The sequence below is a fragment of the Chelmon rostratus genome, chromosome 19 (assembly GCF_017976325.1).
Source record: "Chelmon rostratus isolate fCheRos1 chromosome 19, fCheRos1.pri, whole genome shotgun sequence".
NCBI classification, from domain to species: domain Eukaryota; kingdom Metazoa; phylum Chordata; class Actinopteri; order Chaetodontiformes; family Chaetodontidae; genus Chelmon; species Chelmon rostratus.
In genome coordinates, this window is record NC_055676.1 from 1,474,088 (window position 1) to 1,490,831 (window position 16,744).

General features: G+C 42.0%; 2 protein-coding genes across 2 annotated transcripts; both read left to right on the forward strand.

The window, feature by feature from the left end:
* The first annotated feature begins 1,201 nt into the window (after nucleotides 1–1,201).
* LOC121622784 (excitatory amino acid transporter 1-like) lies at nucleotides 1,202–8,337 on the forward strand. Its single transcript, XM_041959771.1, has 9 exons — nucleotides 1,202–1,340; nucleotides 1,463–1,600; nucleotides 3,336–3,540; nucleotides 3,632–3,674; nucleotides 4,852–5,132; nucleotides 5,227–5,460; nucleotides 6,322–6,516; nucleotides 6,616–6,750; nucleotides 8,127–8,337. Exons 1-9 carry the CDS (start codon nucleotides 1,202–1,204, stop codon nucleotides 8,335–8,337), a joined length of 1,581 nt encoding a protein of 526 aa, XP_041815705.1.
* A 4,004-nt stretch (nucleotides 8,338–12,341) lies between these two features.
* LOC121623181 (sepiapterin reductase-like) lies at nucleotides 12,342–15,017 on the forward strand. Its single transcript, XM_041960376.1, has 3 exons — nucleotides 12,342–12,745; nucleotides 13,313–13,603; nucleotides 14,342–15,017. The coding sequence occupies exons 1-3, from the start codon at nucleotides 12,424–12,426 to the stop codon at nucleotides 14,530–14,532; spliced, it is 804 nt and encodes a 267-aa protein (XP_041816310.1). The 5' UTR covers nucleotides 12,342–12,423; the 3' UTR covers nucleotides 14,533–15,017.
* Nucleotides 15,018–16,744: the final 1,727 nt, after the last annotated feature.

Consider the following 16,744-nt stretch of genomic DNA (forward strand, 5'->3'; position numbering starts at 1 on the left):
CTGCAGCAACATTAATTATAGTGTTGTAGGAACGTTATCAGACAAACCCCACACAGACACGTTACACACGGTTCCAGAGATGTCAAGTGGAACTTCACAGTTTTGTTACCTTTAGGCAATAAAACAAAGATGTTTAGGTGTAGCTTTGGAAAAGTTCTTGATTTGGGTTAAAATAGACACTTTCTCAATGTTAAACACCTGTTAGAAAGGGTAACTTCTTGTCTTGTGTGTCTTTTTTTTCTGAGTTGCTTTGACATCAGTTGCAATGACTCTCCTGGAGCAACGTCATTATGAAGATGTGGGAACAGCACCAACACAATGATATCAGAGTCCCCACACACAGAGTCAGAGCGAGTGTTTTGCTACTGACAATCTATCTATGTCCATCTTCATGTGAGAGTGAATGATGGACAGCAAAGGACCACTGCCCCCCTCTGGTGGTCAGATCCACTGGTCATCAGATTATGAATACTGGCTTTCCAAACTCCATGGAAAGCCAGTATTCCCCATCCTCCCCCCCTCCAGGATGAGGGGGGGGGGTCCTGCTGTAAACTGAATATGTTGGTGCCCATTAGATAAAATCAAACAATTAGAATTTTTCCACAACATAAAGTTTAATCATTGACTACTTTTGTTGATGATGTTTAGAATCTAACATGCCTTTTGTGGTGCTCATGATCACATAAATACTTGATATTTGCCATTACTGGACCATGTCATGACACTTAGCTATGCAAACCAACTTTTCCAGCCTTTCCTTTATATAGCTTTGGCAATGCTGTCCTGGTCTGTCAAGCAAAGAGCTCTGCTGCGGTGCTCCAGAGGCAGGAGTTGTGTTAAAAAGCTGAATGCAGCCCACTCATTCATTTAAAGGAGGCCCCACAGAGTGCTCCACCAAAAGAAATGTGTGGTCATCTGGGAAAAAAGCAATAAACCACCATGAAGTCTACCCCTGCTGGCTCAACAAAGAAACACTCTCTCAATCATTTTGTCCTAAAGAGATTGTATCATTGGGAGACACACATTGATTTGTCTGAATCAGAAACTGTCCTATAGATTGCACAGTTTCTTGCACAGAATGAGGACTGTGGATTTTGTCCCCTGTCTTGTGTCAGATCCAGACTTTAATTTACCAGCCTGTTGCCAAGTCTGCACACACTCTATTTGCACTAATGGACATATTTGGGTTTACTACAGCAGGATGCAGCGTATCAGGGAAGGCATTCACATACGCACCATGAAGGCGAAGAGGAAAGTGGAAGAGATCTCCAAAGAGGACGTCCAGGCTTTCCTCAAGAAGAACGCCTTTGTGCTCTTCACAGTTGGGGCAGTTATTGTAGGTGTGTATGCTCTTGGAAGCTACATGGAAATGTCTCAGACTTCATTCAGTCAGAGTGTTGTCAACGCAGTAGAGACACACATGCATGTAACACACAGGCCCACGCTGCCGTCCTCTCTGCAGGTATTGTTCTGGGATTCACGCTCCGCCCTTATAAGATGACCTATCGAGAAGTGAAGTACTTCTCTTTCCCCGGAGAGCTTTTAATGAGAATGCTTCAGATGCTTGTTCTGCCCTTACTCATCTCCAGTCTCATAACAGGTACAACACACACTCGCATTATGTCACACATGTCAATGGACATAGGACTTGTTAACATCTACGCCCATGTTTGTGTGATATGAACATGATGGATATCATACGATCCCTCATCACTTTTTGGTCAGTTGTTGCTTTCATGTCACGTCTTTGTCAGCCACCCCCCCTGCAGCTCTGCTGTTTAAATCAATCAGACATTAAATGGTGACTGAGCAGTCAGAAGGAAAGCAGTCTGACAAAGCAGCTCAACTGCTGTGATCTGGCTTCAGCTAAACTCACACAACAAGCTTTAACAGATTTATTCAGATTTATGATTCGTTTCTTTTTGTTCGGCTGTTCACGCTATGAACAGGTGACGGTGTGAAAGTGAACACACTACATGTAGGCTACATGGTTTAATCTCCACACAGTTGTGACTGTATGCGAATGCAGGTAGCAAGAAATGACGCATGTCCTTACACTTTTTGTAAAACACAAGCCAAATATTACAGATATACTACTCATGATTTTCCTTAAGAACAATGTATAGACTCATACAAACATAATCCCTCTCAGTAGTTACTTGTGACCCAGTAAAGTTTGTATGTCAGTGTCTGCAGAGACCCCGTCCTCTGCCTGTGTTTTCTTTTTTTCTCATTTTGCTGTGGTTGGGATGTTTCTCGGCTGTAGCCCCCTGCCAATAACTGAGCACAGGTGAGGTCAGGAGTCTAAAAAGGTAGTGACCAGGTGCCAGGTGCCAAAAGCAGTCAAAGGGTCGCTGCTCCTCTCCTCTTGTCAGCATGCATCCAAGAGTAACTGACAATACCTGCAAACCTTTAACATGTTATTTTTTATGAAAATATAAAATATCAGACAGTAACTTTAAATGCACCAATAGTACTGATAATGCTTTTTAAAATTTGGATGATGTTGCATAAATTCATCAAGGCAATATCATTTTCATAAACGGTGGTGCAACTTTTTTTATTGTGCAACAGACAGAATCAAATTTCATCTAGATGGTTAGAAGAGTCTTTGAAGATTTGGAAAATACCTTCCAAACAGTGATAACCCTCTGCAATGTCCAAAGGTCACAGGGTAATGATTTTTTTTTTTAAACCCTGAGCATTTTTTCAAATAGTGAAAAGATCAGTCAGTGTCTCAGATGGGTGCAATGGTCTTTGGATGGAATGACAGCTCGGCAGTTCACAGGGAGGTCGTCTTTACCACCCAGTAATCGCTGATTCCCGGTTTGGTGGTGATGAGACTGGTTCAGTTAAAGACAAGACTTGGTTCAGATCACTTACAGAAGGTGCTTTGTCTCTGTGGCCTCTGGCTGACTGAGTGGTAGAGAGAGTTCTCCATTCCAGGTTCTATTCTTCACCACTGGCCACTTTGTGTTTGTGTATTTATGTAAAAGAGGTCTTTCTTAAAAGCTGGAACTGGACTATTCTAATGTCTAAATTAGCCCTTAAATAGACCTGCACTGTAAAATCAGAACGTGTTTCAACCATGGAGAAACAACATTAGGTTACAGAGGCTGAACAGAAGCTTTGAGGAATGTTGAGATTTCAGTTCCGTATAGATTTGTGTACGAGGAGCTGTTGATAACACTAAATCTTAATCTGTCCACTGGTTAGAATAAACACACTGGACAGAGAAAACCTGACCCCATGACTTGATGCTGATAGGACTTTCTGTTTCTAAAGAATATTTCTGGAGGTCTTCATAATCAAATGCATTTCCACCTGTCTGTTAGGAATGGCAGCTTTGGACAGCAAAGCCTCAGGAAAGATGGGCATGAGAGCCGTGATTTACTACATGACCACGACTTTTATCGCAGTCTTCATCGGCATCATAATCGTCCTCATCATCCACCCAGGAAAAGGATCAAAAGATGAGTTTGGAAAGCAGCAGACAATAGAGCAAGTCAGTCCTGCTGATGCCTTCTTAGATCTGATCAGGTAGCCTGCATAGAGGAACAACAATATTCCCAAAGTTTGACAGCAACAGTCCAACATTATCTATTAATCACTGTATAATTTCTCATTGCAGAAACATGTTTCCACCAAACCTGGTCCAAGCGTGCACACAGCAGGTAAGCTTTCCAGTCAACACTCACTGAAACTGCAGTGCTTTGTATCCATGAACTCTTCAAAGAGCTAATCCCCTCTGACCTACATGCACTCAGACACTGTGGTGGAGGGGCTTGCCAAATCTACCCCTCTGTGTTCACCACAGAGTTCCTGACAAACTGGATGTAAAAATCCAACCCACCCATTCCAGCCTCTGTATTCCCAGCCTGGCCTCACTGAGAGACACAATAATAACAAAATAGTTATTAATAGGGGTTTAACCTAAACCAAACAGTAAACCATTTCTCTCATCAATACTGTGTTTCTTGGCACTTCCTTTGATGAGTTTGTAGCTTAGCAAAGAAAGCTAAATCTTAAAGCTGCACAGCATAACTAGCTGAAAACACAACTGAAGCGGTTGTAGCAGTAGTTGAATAAAGTTGTTACACAGGGAATATGTTAGCAAACAATGTATTTACACATCCAGCAGACAAAGAGCAGCATTCTCCTTTATAGTCATTTGATCCATTTGGTCAAACATACAGGGAGTCAGTCACTCCAGTCAAGCCAATCATCACTGGCTTCAGATTTTCAAGATAGAATTTATTTTGCCTAATTGGCCAGATGTAGACTCTATTAAACAAATAAGAGTGTAGTAACATTCATACTGAACCAAATCTGCATGAGCCTCAGTATGGCTTGAAGATAAGCACAAGCCCAACACGAATATGTCAGGGTCTTCAATTTATTCCTTTTTGTTGAGCACAAATGAATGATTCCCAGAGGATAAATCCTCGGAGGGCCATGAAGATCCACAGCAAATGTCAAAATCCAGCAAGTTTTCAATCTCTAATGAACAAAAGGGAGAAGTTTACCTGAGAGCGGTCCTACATGAGAGATCATTGCTTCATTAAAGCACTGAAATTCATTTTCTTGGAACCATGAATAACTGAAGCAAAACTTCTGAGAATGCAGATAAGATTTAAGACCATGAGTTGTCCTAATAATGTGACCAACACATTGTAGCAAATGATTGTGCCACTGGTGAAAAGGTCACGTGACCATTAAACCTACCAGAAGATTCTCCTGGATGAGCCAGGAGGGCATGAAACAGTCATTGAACTCATAGGACATTCACACTCGGTCACATTCGGTCTGCTTCAGCTCCACTGGTGTGATTTTGATCCTCTCATTCTCCAGTTCAAAACCAAATATGGAAAGCGAGTGGTCCACGCGACGCTGACAGTGAACGACACCCTCTTCAACTCAACCAACGGCACCCAGGAGGTCATGGAGATTGCCCGCGAGGAAGTGATCCCGGTGCCGGGTCAGGTGAACGGGGTCAACGCGCTCGGGCTGGTGGTCTTCTCCATGTGCTTTGGTCTAATAATTGGCAACATGAAGGAGCAGGGCCAGCTCTTGAGGGACTTCTTCGACAGCCTCAATGAAGCTATCATGCGCCTGGTTGCCATCATCATGTGGTAAGACTTCTCTTTCATTGGGAGGTGCTTCTTGTGGAACAACGTTGCCATCACTCTGATCTTCAAACAGTCGCTGCTCCTCTCCTCTTGTCAGGTATGCTCCTATTGGTATCCTGTTCCTGATTGCCGGAAAGATTGTGGAGATGGATGATCTGACACAGATGGGTGGCCAGCTGGGCATGTATACAATCACAGTTATCATTGGCTTAATGATCCATGCCATTCTTATTCTGCCCACTCTTTACTTTGCTATCACTCGGCAAAACCCCTTTATCTTCATTGCTGGGCTGCTGCAAGCTCTGGTAACAGCCCTGGGCACCTCCTCCAGGTAAGTCATGTCTAACACTACGACACTTAAGACACTTCTCAATAACGCTGTATTGGCGCATGTGGCTGTAAATACAACAGCATATGGAACTGGAAGAGCTGGGGCCAGAGGTAGTGTTAGCTGCTAGAGTTAGCTTTACTCATCCAGTGTTGGTTTATGGTGTTCCCCACATGTCTTTCAGTGTGTGAATGTCATGAATGGCTTGAAGTAGATTAAGGTAGTGAGAGAGTAGATTTTTAGAGCCAGATTGATTTTCTCGTTTGTTTCTTGCAAAATTTCGGTTGTGTACTGAATTAACGAAATCTGTGATTCTTGCATTGGAATTTCAGATATGTATTGGCTAATCTTTACACCCCTCCCTATGACTCACCTGGATTATGAGCAAACCTGGCAGCATATACATTTGTATATGTTGCCTGTATATGTTATATGTGCTAGCAGCGGAGCTCCTCACTGGTGAGTGAAGTACAGTCAGCAATGACTTACCTCCTGGTTAAACGCTTACAGAAGACAGTGAAAGCCACAGCAAGTATTTACCTTATAAACAGTTCTTACACACAAGCAAGTACACAACTGAACTGACAAAGGCACTCTCAGTCACGAGTGAGGAGCTCCACTGCTAAAAGCTACTGACTCCATCAGTGACACTGGTGGTTCAGAAAAGTCAGTTCACTATAAGGAAGTGTTGTTAAAGATTTGTTTGTACATGTTCTTCTACTTGAACTACTGAAGTGACAGTAGTGACAGACAATACTCAGAACAATGCTGTTATGAACAGTAATATGACTGCTTACTGATACAGTACCTATTGAAGTACATTTAAACAAGATGCAACTGCGTATCTGTTTCCTTCCTCCCCAGCTCTGCCACCCTCCCCGTCACCTTTAAATGTCTGGAGGAGAACAACAAAATTGACAAGCGAATCACTCGTTTCGTGCTGCCTGTGGGTGCCACCATCAACATGGATGGAACGGCACTGTATGAGGCACTGGCAGCTATCTTCATTGCCCAGGTCAACAATATGGAGATGAACTTTGGTCAGATCATCACCATCAGGTAAAACTAAACAGAAGAAGATAATAAAGCTGAGGCTTGTTCAGGAAGACAAATGCATCTAAATAATCTAAGGCACTGTTTCATCTGTGTGTTTTCAAGCATTACAGCAACTGCAGCCAGTATTGGAGCTGCTGGCATCCCTCAGGCAGGCCTGGTCACCATGGTGATTGTACTGACCTCAGTTGGACTTCCTACTGATGACATCACTCTCATCATTGCGGTTGATTGGTTCTTGTAAGTAGCTTCCTTTATCACGAAGATGAACAGGAATCCAGAATAGCATCCATTCAAAAACAAGTGTGTTTGGCATGTTGCTCTGTGAAACGCTGTCACTGCAACTCGCTTCCTTACATCAGTCATCTATGTCATCCTAAAGGTCAAAAGCAGCTCTCTATCTACTACCACTGAGTGACACACTTCTCCTGCCTCCCTGGAGTCTTGCTCTACATCTTCCCTTTTGTATTGAATATTTTTTGCAATGAGTTTTAACATAGAAACATAATTAGGTTTCCCAAATTAATCATTTCAATTAGAATACCCTTCCCAGAAATTACTCAGCTAACTGGGGTAATAAGAAAAAAAACCCTTCTCTTCTTTAACTAGGATGGACCAAATGTGAATGTCTGTTAAAGCCTACCTTCCTGGAGAAAACCTTTGTCACACTGAAGAGAAATAAGGAGCGCGTCTAATGAATAACAGCCTTCAGCCTGTGTGCTCTAAAGCTGAGGGCTGTTAAACCAGGCTCACGCCACTGATTCAGGCTTATTTTTCACAAAATTATGTTTCATAATTGAAGTTTGAATAAGTCTGGCCTAAATTACACCTGAAATTTCCACCAAGACTAGTCTGGCTCAGTCAGGCTAGTTTTCAGGCTTAACCAGTGTTAGAATCAATCTGACAGGCAGAAACAGTGTTTTTCCCTTCAGTCCTATGACGGAGGCTTAAATAAGTGTGGACACAGTTCTCATTGAAAGAAGATAGTTGGTGCATTAAAGACCACCAGTTGCCTGCCAATTCACGACGTCAGCGCACCCAGGAAACATACACACATGCACATAAGCTCCTACAAAACAAGAACATCTTTTTACACTTTTCGTTTCACAAATTAAATGACCAAGATCTCCATTAGTGAGCTTCAGAGGTGCCGGTGGATGTTTTTTTTTTACCCTTGGACAGAGCCAGCTAGCTGTTTCCAGTCTTTTTTTGTTTTATTTCTAGTCTTTATGCTAACATTGACAGGCTCCTGGCTGTAGTTAAAAGCACAAACTACACACGCCATCTATTTGCCAAGAAAGCCAAAAAGCACTTTTCCCAAAAGTTAAACAAAATGTCTTTTAGAAGATTTCATAGCATAACAAGTGTAACAGATAAATACATTATCCTGCCTGAATACAGCTCACATATTCAGACAATCTCTACTCAAAGACATTTAGAGCGTGGCACTTGGTTGTTCATACAGAAAGTAATATTTGTAAACCCCAGGGACATATTTTCATTTTTTTCTGCTTTATTTCTGCTGTTCTGCTCAAATACTGCTGGACTTAGCTGTGTACCCTGCATGTTTTCCCACTTATTCGCTCTTCTATTCTCTGCTTTTTGCTGTGGTGTAGGGACCGTCTGCGCACCACGACCAATGTTCTGGGCGATTCGATTGGCGCCGGCATCGTGGAGTTCCTGTCTCGACACGAGCTCCGCAGCAAAGACGTGGAGATGGGAAACTCGGTGCTGGAGGAGAAGGAGAGGAAGAAACCATACAAGCTCATCTCCCAGGACAGTGATTTTGAAAATGACAAACGCGCTCACAGTGAATCAAACATGTAGTTGAATCTGTTAACACACACAAACACTTACAGCTGGTTCTGTTTTGGGGAGTAGGGACCTAATTGTGAGACGGTGTAGTCGACCATAGTTTTACTGTCATTTTTTCACACTTTGGATTTGGTAACATTCCTTTATTGTCGTGTCCCAGAACTGAATTTCTTACATTCCTATTCAATCTGAAAATTCCAAACATGATAACTTTTAATATATGCACCTGTCATTTGTCTCCAATAGGACTGGCAGTTTGTATTGTGTATGTTTATTACTTAAATGAATATTTTCCCTTTGTTTTACCCTCATGTAGAAGTTGGGGTGAAAGCAGGTTTTGATTGGTGCTGAATGAAAGGTTTAAAAACACTGAGCCATGGATGCATGAGGAGAGTGATTGCTTTTAAAGATATTATGTGAAGAACCTATATATTCAGACTTTTACCATTGTGTCAGCAGGACATGACTAACTCAACTTAAATTCAAATTCTATCTACATTGTCTGAACATTAGGCGATAAATATTGTGGTTATTACAAGCTGTTACATACATTTGATTATTTTTATGTTTCAGTGGTACAGACTCTTTCTCCCACACCTAGAATTGCAAATGCATGTATTCACATTTTAACTGACTTACTGATTTTTTTTTACCAACATTAATGTACTATATATATATGAGACAGATGAATACCTTGGGCGAAGTGAAGTTAATGTTAAAGCCTCTGATTTCATTATGATGGTGTGAAACAGATATTCAAGTCTTGGCTGAAATTCAACAACTTTTTGTGAAAACAGTTGTCTTACATTTTGTTTATTATAACTTAAGTGAATTAAACGGAAAAAAGCCTGTCTGTCTGTTGCCCTTTAATTTGAAAGGTCAGGGGTCATTTCAGTGGGTTAAGTTCATATGAGAAAGTAACACTCTGGTAACACTTTCTTTAAAGACCACATATATAGTCTGCTGGGGGGCATTCATTGTGAACTAATGTATTCATAATGTTCTAGGACTATGGGACACTATATTTAGGACACATACAAACACACATAATCGAAACCAAATCAAGGCGTGTGTGCTGTTGATGGCATTGATCTATGCCCTCAATCTTGAGCAGCCCAAGAAACTCAAGCACACTTTTGAACTGATCTGAAACTTTTTGGAGCTTGAAGGAGCAAAGCTACTCAAGGTGGTCCAGAGTCTCAAAAGTAAACTAGTGATCAGAGAGTGGACACTTGAAGAGCGGCATCCCATTGATATTTTTCTCCATTCAAACACTCCACAGTCTTGGATGACTGTTTCTCTGAGGACACTGACTAACTGAGTTGAGTTGAACATGGTGCACTCCCTCCATGTATGTCTGGTTTAGCATTCCCTTGTTTTGTTTTGCTTTTGTCTTTTAGTATTAGTAATTAGCAATTGGATGCTTGCCTTTGTCTTTGTTCTGGATATGGTTCAAATGGGTTTTAAAATTATGACTGACTTCTGGTTAGTTCACATACACTAACCCATGGCCCTTGTCTGAATTCCTGTTTCTTCATGTTCCATCCAGTAAAACTTGTAGGCCTAAAGGTCGCCTTCATTTGCTTTTATGAAAGGAGCACTGTGTGGAGGTGTGGAAAATGTTGTTTTATGTTCAGTTCTTGAATATATGTTTTGTGATTCAGTCGTTGAGGCTGTTAATGGTATAACCATAAGGAAATGTACATGAATACAAAACTCAAATCCATATCAGAACATAATCTGAATGTCATATTGACGTTCAGATTGTGTTCTGGACGGACCAAAGGGATAACAACTTCTTTTGGACGTACATGGACATTGCTTGCTCAATGGGCTATATTTTTCTCAAAAGATGGGGATTTACACAGTTTCAACTGCATCATCTGGAAGAGTGGGGCATCATAGAGAATAACAAGGGCACTAGAAATAGCCCAGTAGAAAACAGAAGTAGAAAAAGCTTATAGGGGTCTTTATGGATGACATACGACTACCAAGGAGAGCAACAATAGATACAGTATCTGGAACAGGTACTGAAAGTAAGACAGCTGGCCTCAAATTGAACAGAACTAACTGTAAGTTTAAACTGCAGCAGATTCACTTCCTGGGGCACTTGATGAGAGTGGTGTGAGGTCCAACCCAGAGAAAGTGGCTGGGATAGAACATTTTCCCCAACCTCAAAATGTATCGGAGTGCAAGCGGTGTCTTTGAATGGTTACCTGCAGGGCCTAATTCATCCCACAGATCTGTAGAGCGGGACAACCCCTCTGTGAACTGCTGATGGTGATAGTGAAATGGCTATGGAGACCTGCACAGCAGACCACCTTCTGGAGGCTGATTTAATAAAATCTGCCCTAGCATCTGCACCTCTGTTCTCCTTCTATGTGGCTACTGTCGAGGACATGTCTCAAAAATCTCTCTGGTCCTCTGAGTTCTTTTAATGAAGCAATAGAAGATGTTGAGTCCAAAAAATCAGTTTTATTCTAACATCAGTAGAATGTGCAACATTACAGAGCTCCGGGTCTCGACTTAACCTTTCCCTGATCCACAACAGAGTTGGGTCAGTGCACGAAGTCTGACACACTACCTCTCGCTGACCCAGTATTTTATAGACAGAACATGAGGAAATGCTGAAACAGTCGTCGGCTCCTCCTCGTTGCCGTCGGCGCTCTCTCTCCTCTGCTTGCTCAACTTCGAGAATCCAACGTCACCGCAGCAACCTGTTTGCAAGGACAAATCTAGAGAGACAATCTTATCCCTGACGCCAACCTGTTCTATCTTAAGTCGGGGCCCCAAGATGTCTCCCATGCCAGGCCTCTATCTCAAAACCTCCTGTTCTAGGTCACACTGGCCTTAGATATATTTTGCACACAAAGAATCATTCCTCGTCTAAATCACTTCTATGAATAATAAAGGAAAAACTTAACCAGGAGAGGTAGAATTTCTGTTGATTATTCAGTCACGCAATCCATCAGCAGAAAATATGAATGAGATCAACATATCAGGATCCAACTATCATTAATGTAAGCATATGCATGTAATCTATTAGCAGAATATTTGTGTGTAATCAAACTTATCAAAGTATAGGAATATGACCCAAATATCCATCACTACCAGGCCCACTGTGGAGTCGACTGACTTAGCAGTTATGGGCTCAGGGAAGTTGTGATGCAGCAGCATGGCAAGGACTGGAAACCTGTGGCCTGCTGCTCCAGGAGACTCAAGGCTGCAGAGACCAGATATACTCCAATAGAGAAAGAATGCTTTTACTAGTGTTTGGGCATGTGGATATCTTGAGAAATATCTATCTGACAGCTTGAGATGTCCATTGATGACACGGTTGCACATATACAGTATACTCCATCCTGAGCCACATCCCTCTCAGAGCTGAACCTCAAGCCCCAGCAGCTTCTCAGCTCTCTGCTTTCAAATGTGAAGTCATTGGAAGTGAAATTAAAGCTGTGGCAAGTGCAACTGGAAAGAGGAAACACTGCATTTTCCTGTTCTGCGAGAACTACAGCTGCTCTGACATCTGAATATTCTGAGTGTGAAAACTCCTTCAGGCCCTTGCCGAGAGGTTTCAGGACATGAAAAGTAAACAAATAGGAATCGAACATGCAGTTTACTGTGGAACCAGCTGATGTCCCTGACAACGACAACATGAAATCACTGACCTGCAAAGCAACAACCTGACTGTTACTTGCAAAAACAGACCCAGGTGAGAGTAGCATCATCATCATCATCACTACCATCCAGCATGTTTTTCATCAGCATTACATTCCTCGTGATTACAAGATGTGAAAGGCAGATGCTGGATTAAAAATCTGACAATTCATTCTACATATACTACACTATATCTATCTACATATTGATCTAGAAGAATATCTCTAATCTTTGAAGGTTGGCTCTAAAGGTGAAGCGTGTGATTTAGCGTGCAGCCAAAGGATGGCGACAACGCAACAAATGGATTTCCACCGCTGGTGAAGCCTGTGAAGAAGAACAGCGGTAGGCAGAGCCTGAACATCGCTCCGCTGTGCGCTTCACGGTATATTTTCTCTGAACGCTGGCCCTGTCCCGGTCCCTCTGCCGCACTTCAGCACCATGTCGTCCGCCGAGCCGAGCCGTGCGGACTTGGGCCGGGCGCTCTGTATCATCACCGGGGCCTCCAGAGGCTTTGGCCGCACCGTAGCGAGGGAGATGTGTCGGTTGGTGAAGCCGGGCTCGGTGCTCGTCCTGACGGCGCGCTCCGCCGACGAGCTGCGGGCTCTGCAGGAGGAGCTGCTCTGGTCGGGCAAAGCGGGCCTGATAGTCGAGTGTGTGGTGGCAGACCTGGGACAGGCGGAGGGACCGGAGAGCGTCGTCAGAGCGTCTAAAGAAGCCTTTTCTGAGGATATAGATCACGTTATACTGGTCAACAACGCTGGTAAGAGGAAACCTGTGGAGCTCATTACTGTTCCAGGATCAGTGAACGGCCGCTTGTCCACAGTTTAACAGCTCATTTCATTGATCCGGTCAGTCTGAAAACAAATCACGTGGTGAAATTAATAAAGTATATTTATTCAAATCAGTTAATGCACTTTGTACACTGTACTCATCTGATGTACTTGCACTTTGCGGACAAGCTCATAAAGTATGATTGCTTCTAATGATATAACACAGCAGTGTATGAAATAGATTTAAAGAGTTTTGGATGAGTTAAATGAGAAAAATGTGTTTATTTTTCTTAAATTTAAATGAATCTACCCTTTGAAGCCTGTCTGTTAATATCCAGATGTGACCTGCTTATTTGCACAGCTGCCTGTCTTATCATTCCCTTATCCTTAAACAGACCACAGCTCTTTGGGGCCCCAAGCTGAATCTTAGTTACACAATCTTGTTGCTTCCTCTTCAGAATATTTGCATTACAGTGGTTGATGGACACACTCATTAGGTATGTACAGCAGGAGGATAGAGACACACACCAGTAACACCTGCTTCCCTCTCATCTCAGCCTCTCTGGGTGACGTGTCCCGCTACGCCAAGAGTTTCACCCACACAGCAGAGGTGGACTCTTACCTGTCTCTCAATGTGAGCTCCTCCCTGTGCCTCACCGCTGGCATCCTGCAGGCTTTCCCACAGCGTCCAGGTGTGAAGCGGACTGTGATCAACATCACCTCTCTGTGCGCCCTGCAGCCTTTCCGCTCCTGGGTGCTGTACTGCACCGGCAAGGCTGCCCGAGAGATGATGTTCAGGGTCCTGGCGGAAGAGGAGCCGGACCTGCGGGTACTCAACTACTCCCCAGGTGAGGAACATTCAAGTCCAGCCAGTCAGCCTGAGAGCAAAGCTGAAGTGGAGGAATTGAAGGGGTTCTTCCTAAAGGAGTCGTGATGTTGGATTAGAACAGACAAATAAAGCCAGTTTTCACATGTGCCATTTTTTGTTATTTTCTACATTTTAAAGTTGCCTCACTCCAAAATCTCATTCAGAGACTTTCAAAGGCTGAGAAAAGGTCCTACAAAGGACCTAAAGAGCCATCAAAGAGGTTACAAAGAAATCAAGTTAAAAACCTGTTTATAACTTGATATTTATTTGGGCAGTGAAAGGGGTTTAATAATTGCCTTGTGGGCAAACAGGACAGTGCCAGTCATGTGATTGGTTGTCAGCCAACAGCCAGTCACAAAATGATATGACGTGTTATAATACAGAGCTGAGTTTCAAACTTCTTATGCAAGCTTATATTGTGTATTTCTTCTGAATGTATACATATGATAATTTATAATGATTTTATTTATGATTTGATTTCATTTAATTTTTACTGATTTAATTTTGATCTCTCTATGTGGGAATTTGTTATGGACATTTTTCAATATTTCCATCACAATATTAAAATCTTATGTTAAATTTTATTAGAATTCAGTGTGACACTAAAGTGTGACACTTTTATTAGAATTCAGTGTGACACTAAAGCAGAACAGTAAGAAATGATTTTATGTCTTTCACCCTTGAACTCCATTCATTTCTGTCCTTTATATTGAACCAGGGCCTCTGGACACAGCCATGCAGACAGTGGCCAGATCCAGAACAGCTGATCCGAGCATCAAGAAGTCTTTTTCAGACATGTTTGCTCAGGGCCAGCTGCTCACCTGCGAGACGTCCTGTGCCAAGCTGATGAAGCTGCTGCTGGAGGACACCTACACATCGGGAGCTCACATTGACGTCTTTGACCTCTAGTATGAGTGCTCACAGCCAGTCAGCAGTGGGCCAGATTATTCATACATGTGCCTTGATTGGATTGAAACTCTATGAACTATGTCAGTCTTAACTCTGTAGGATGTAGCTTTCTATGGTTAAAAAGACCAATATGAAGTATCTCACTGATTTTCAGCAATTTTACCTTCACAACATTCCAGAACTGAAGGGCGGTAAAGCCGCAGTCATTAGCGTAGTGAGGAAATACTTAGGTGAAAGCCTTTTTGGATTTTTGTCCATGAAATTTTGATAGAGCAACAGACAGGAAATGCAGGGAGAGGAAACACCTCGTCACATGTGTCCTACCCACTAGACCCCTGTGATGAATACATGCTTTATGACATACAAGAATTGTAATGCAGAAACTAAAAGTTAACAAAATGTAAATTAAAAACACAAAACTGTAAAGAATTGTAAGACAAAAATGAGGAATGAAGACACAAAAAACACATGTAAACAAAAAAATAGCAACAGAAAACATGAGAGAAACCAAAAAAAACAACATTTACCTACACCAGGCTTTTGTTTCTCCACAACCTGCCTCCATTTACATGAATCAAAGAACCACACAGTTTGGGTGGAGTTCAGCTGTGTATCAGTCATTTCTATCACTCATTAAGACCACTTCATTCAAAACTGGACCAAAGTTCATGACCAGAATTATGTTAGATGTAGTCACATCAAGTGTATTTGTAAAGGCCAGTATTCCACAGAGTGTTTCACAGAGCGTTAAAAGTGTGACCCCCAGAGAACCTCCAGGTTAGTCAAACTCATCTCGATCCAAAGTGAATCTGAAAATGATTACCTAAGCTGTCTCCTGGAAACATCCATTACACTTCACAGTCAGCTCAGTTGAGACCTTCAGTAGGTTTCTTGCTGTAGTGGCACATCCAGTTTTCACTTCAGGTGCAGAAGAGAAGGACTTTGAGAACAAAGACGCTGGCTGGCCTCATGTGGGTGCCTCATCCCTGCAGCAGTTTGAACTGTGTGTATGAAGTGAAAGTTTCCTTTGGTTTTAAACGCATTATAGGATTTTTGTAATTTATCATTCATTTGCTGTACTGATCAAGTTTCAGTAGTGGTGAATTTATTTCTTCATTCCTACATTTACACAGCAGTTGTGTTTAAATGACCTTTGTTGGATTATTGAAATGAGTGATTATGATGTCTTAGTTGGTATCCTTTGTTATCCTTTGTCTTTGCTCATGTGTCCTAACAAACAAGCCTTTGAGTTGGTAATAAGTTGGTAATAGACTAAATATTCTTCAGACTCATTCCATTCATTCAAGTGATACAGGACAGTGAAGGGGTAACCCCATCTGTAGCGGTACATCAGACAATAAAACAAGGTCAAAACGTAGTATATGGCTGAACCATGGATGTACATCGTCACTTTGATTATTTTACCAGCTGTACCACCTTTAACTTTGGTTGTATGTTTTGATCATTTGAGAGAGACAGAAAGAACCATGTCTGAGACTGTCTACCGGCATGTTCTCCATTTGTTGGCATGTTAGTTTGCGAGGCGCTGTAATTCATGACCGGGCTTCTAGCACCACCTATTCCACAAATATGAATTTCATTGTTCTGCTTTGGTGTTACAGGACCTTCAGCCTGATCTGTGTAACAGCTTACTGTATGTGTGTTGTACAGGTGGCTCACTTTGGGATTTTTTTAATGAAGTGCTGGTATTGTCAGAACTGTGTTTACTGTGTGTTTTATCCTTTATCCTTTATCCTTATCAGTTGATTTCACATTTTGATACATGCTGTTCATGTTGTGCTCCAGTCTATGTCCTATAAACTCAAACTATAGTGAAGTCAGGAGGCCGTAGTTTAAAGGTGCCTTACTTACACTATACTGAATATTATAGAAACACAAAACTGATTCTAATTATTCCCATAATAAAGTATAAATTAAAAAAAAAATCCCTTGTGTGTACATACTTTAAATTATATATACTGTACTTCTCAGTGCCTTGCCAGTGCTTGAGGAAACAGATTGTGAAGCACTTAGCAGCTGAAGAGCCAGATAGTTTTCTCAGCAGTTGGTGGAGAACAAAACAGAGCTAAAGGGAGTGTGAATATTGAACTTCCAGTCATCAGATGTCCACAAACACAGCACAAAATAACTGCTAATGTCGGGCCACGTCTGCTGTGTAAAAGACTGCTGTGAAGGCTTACTGGCTGGGTGA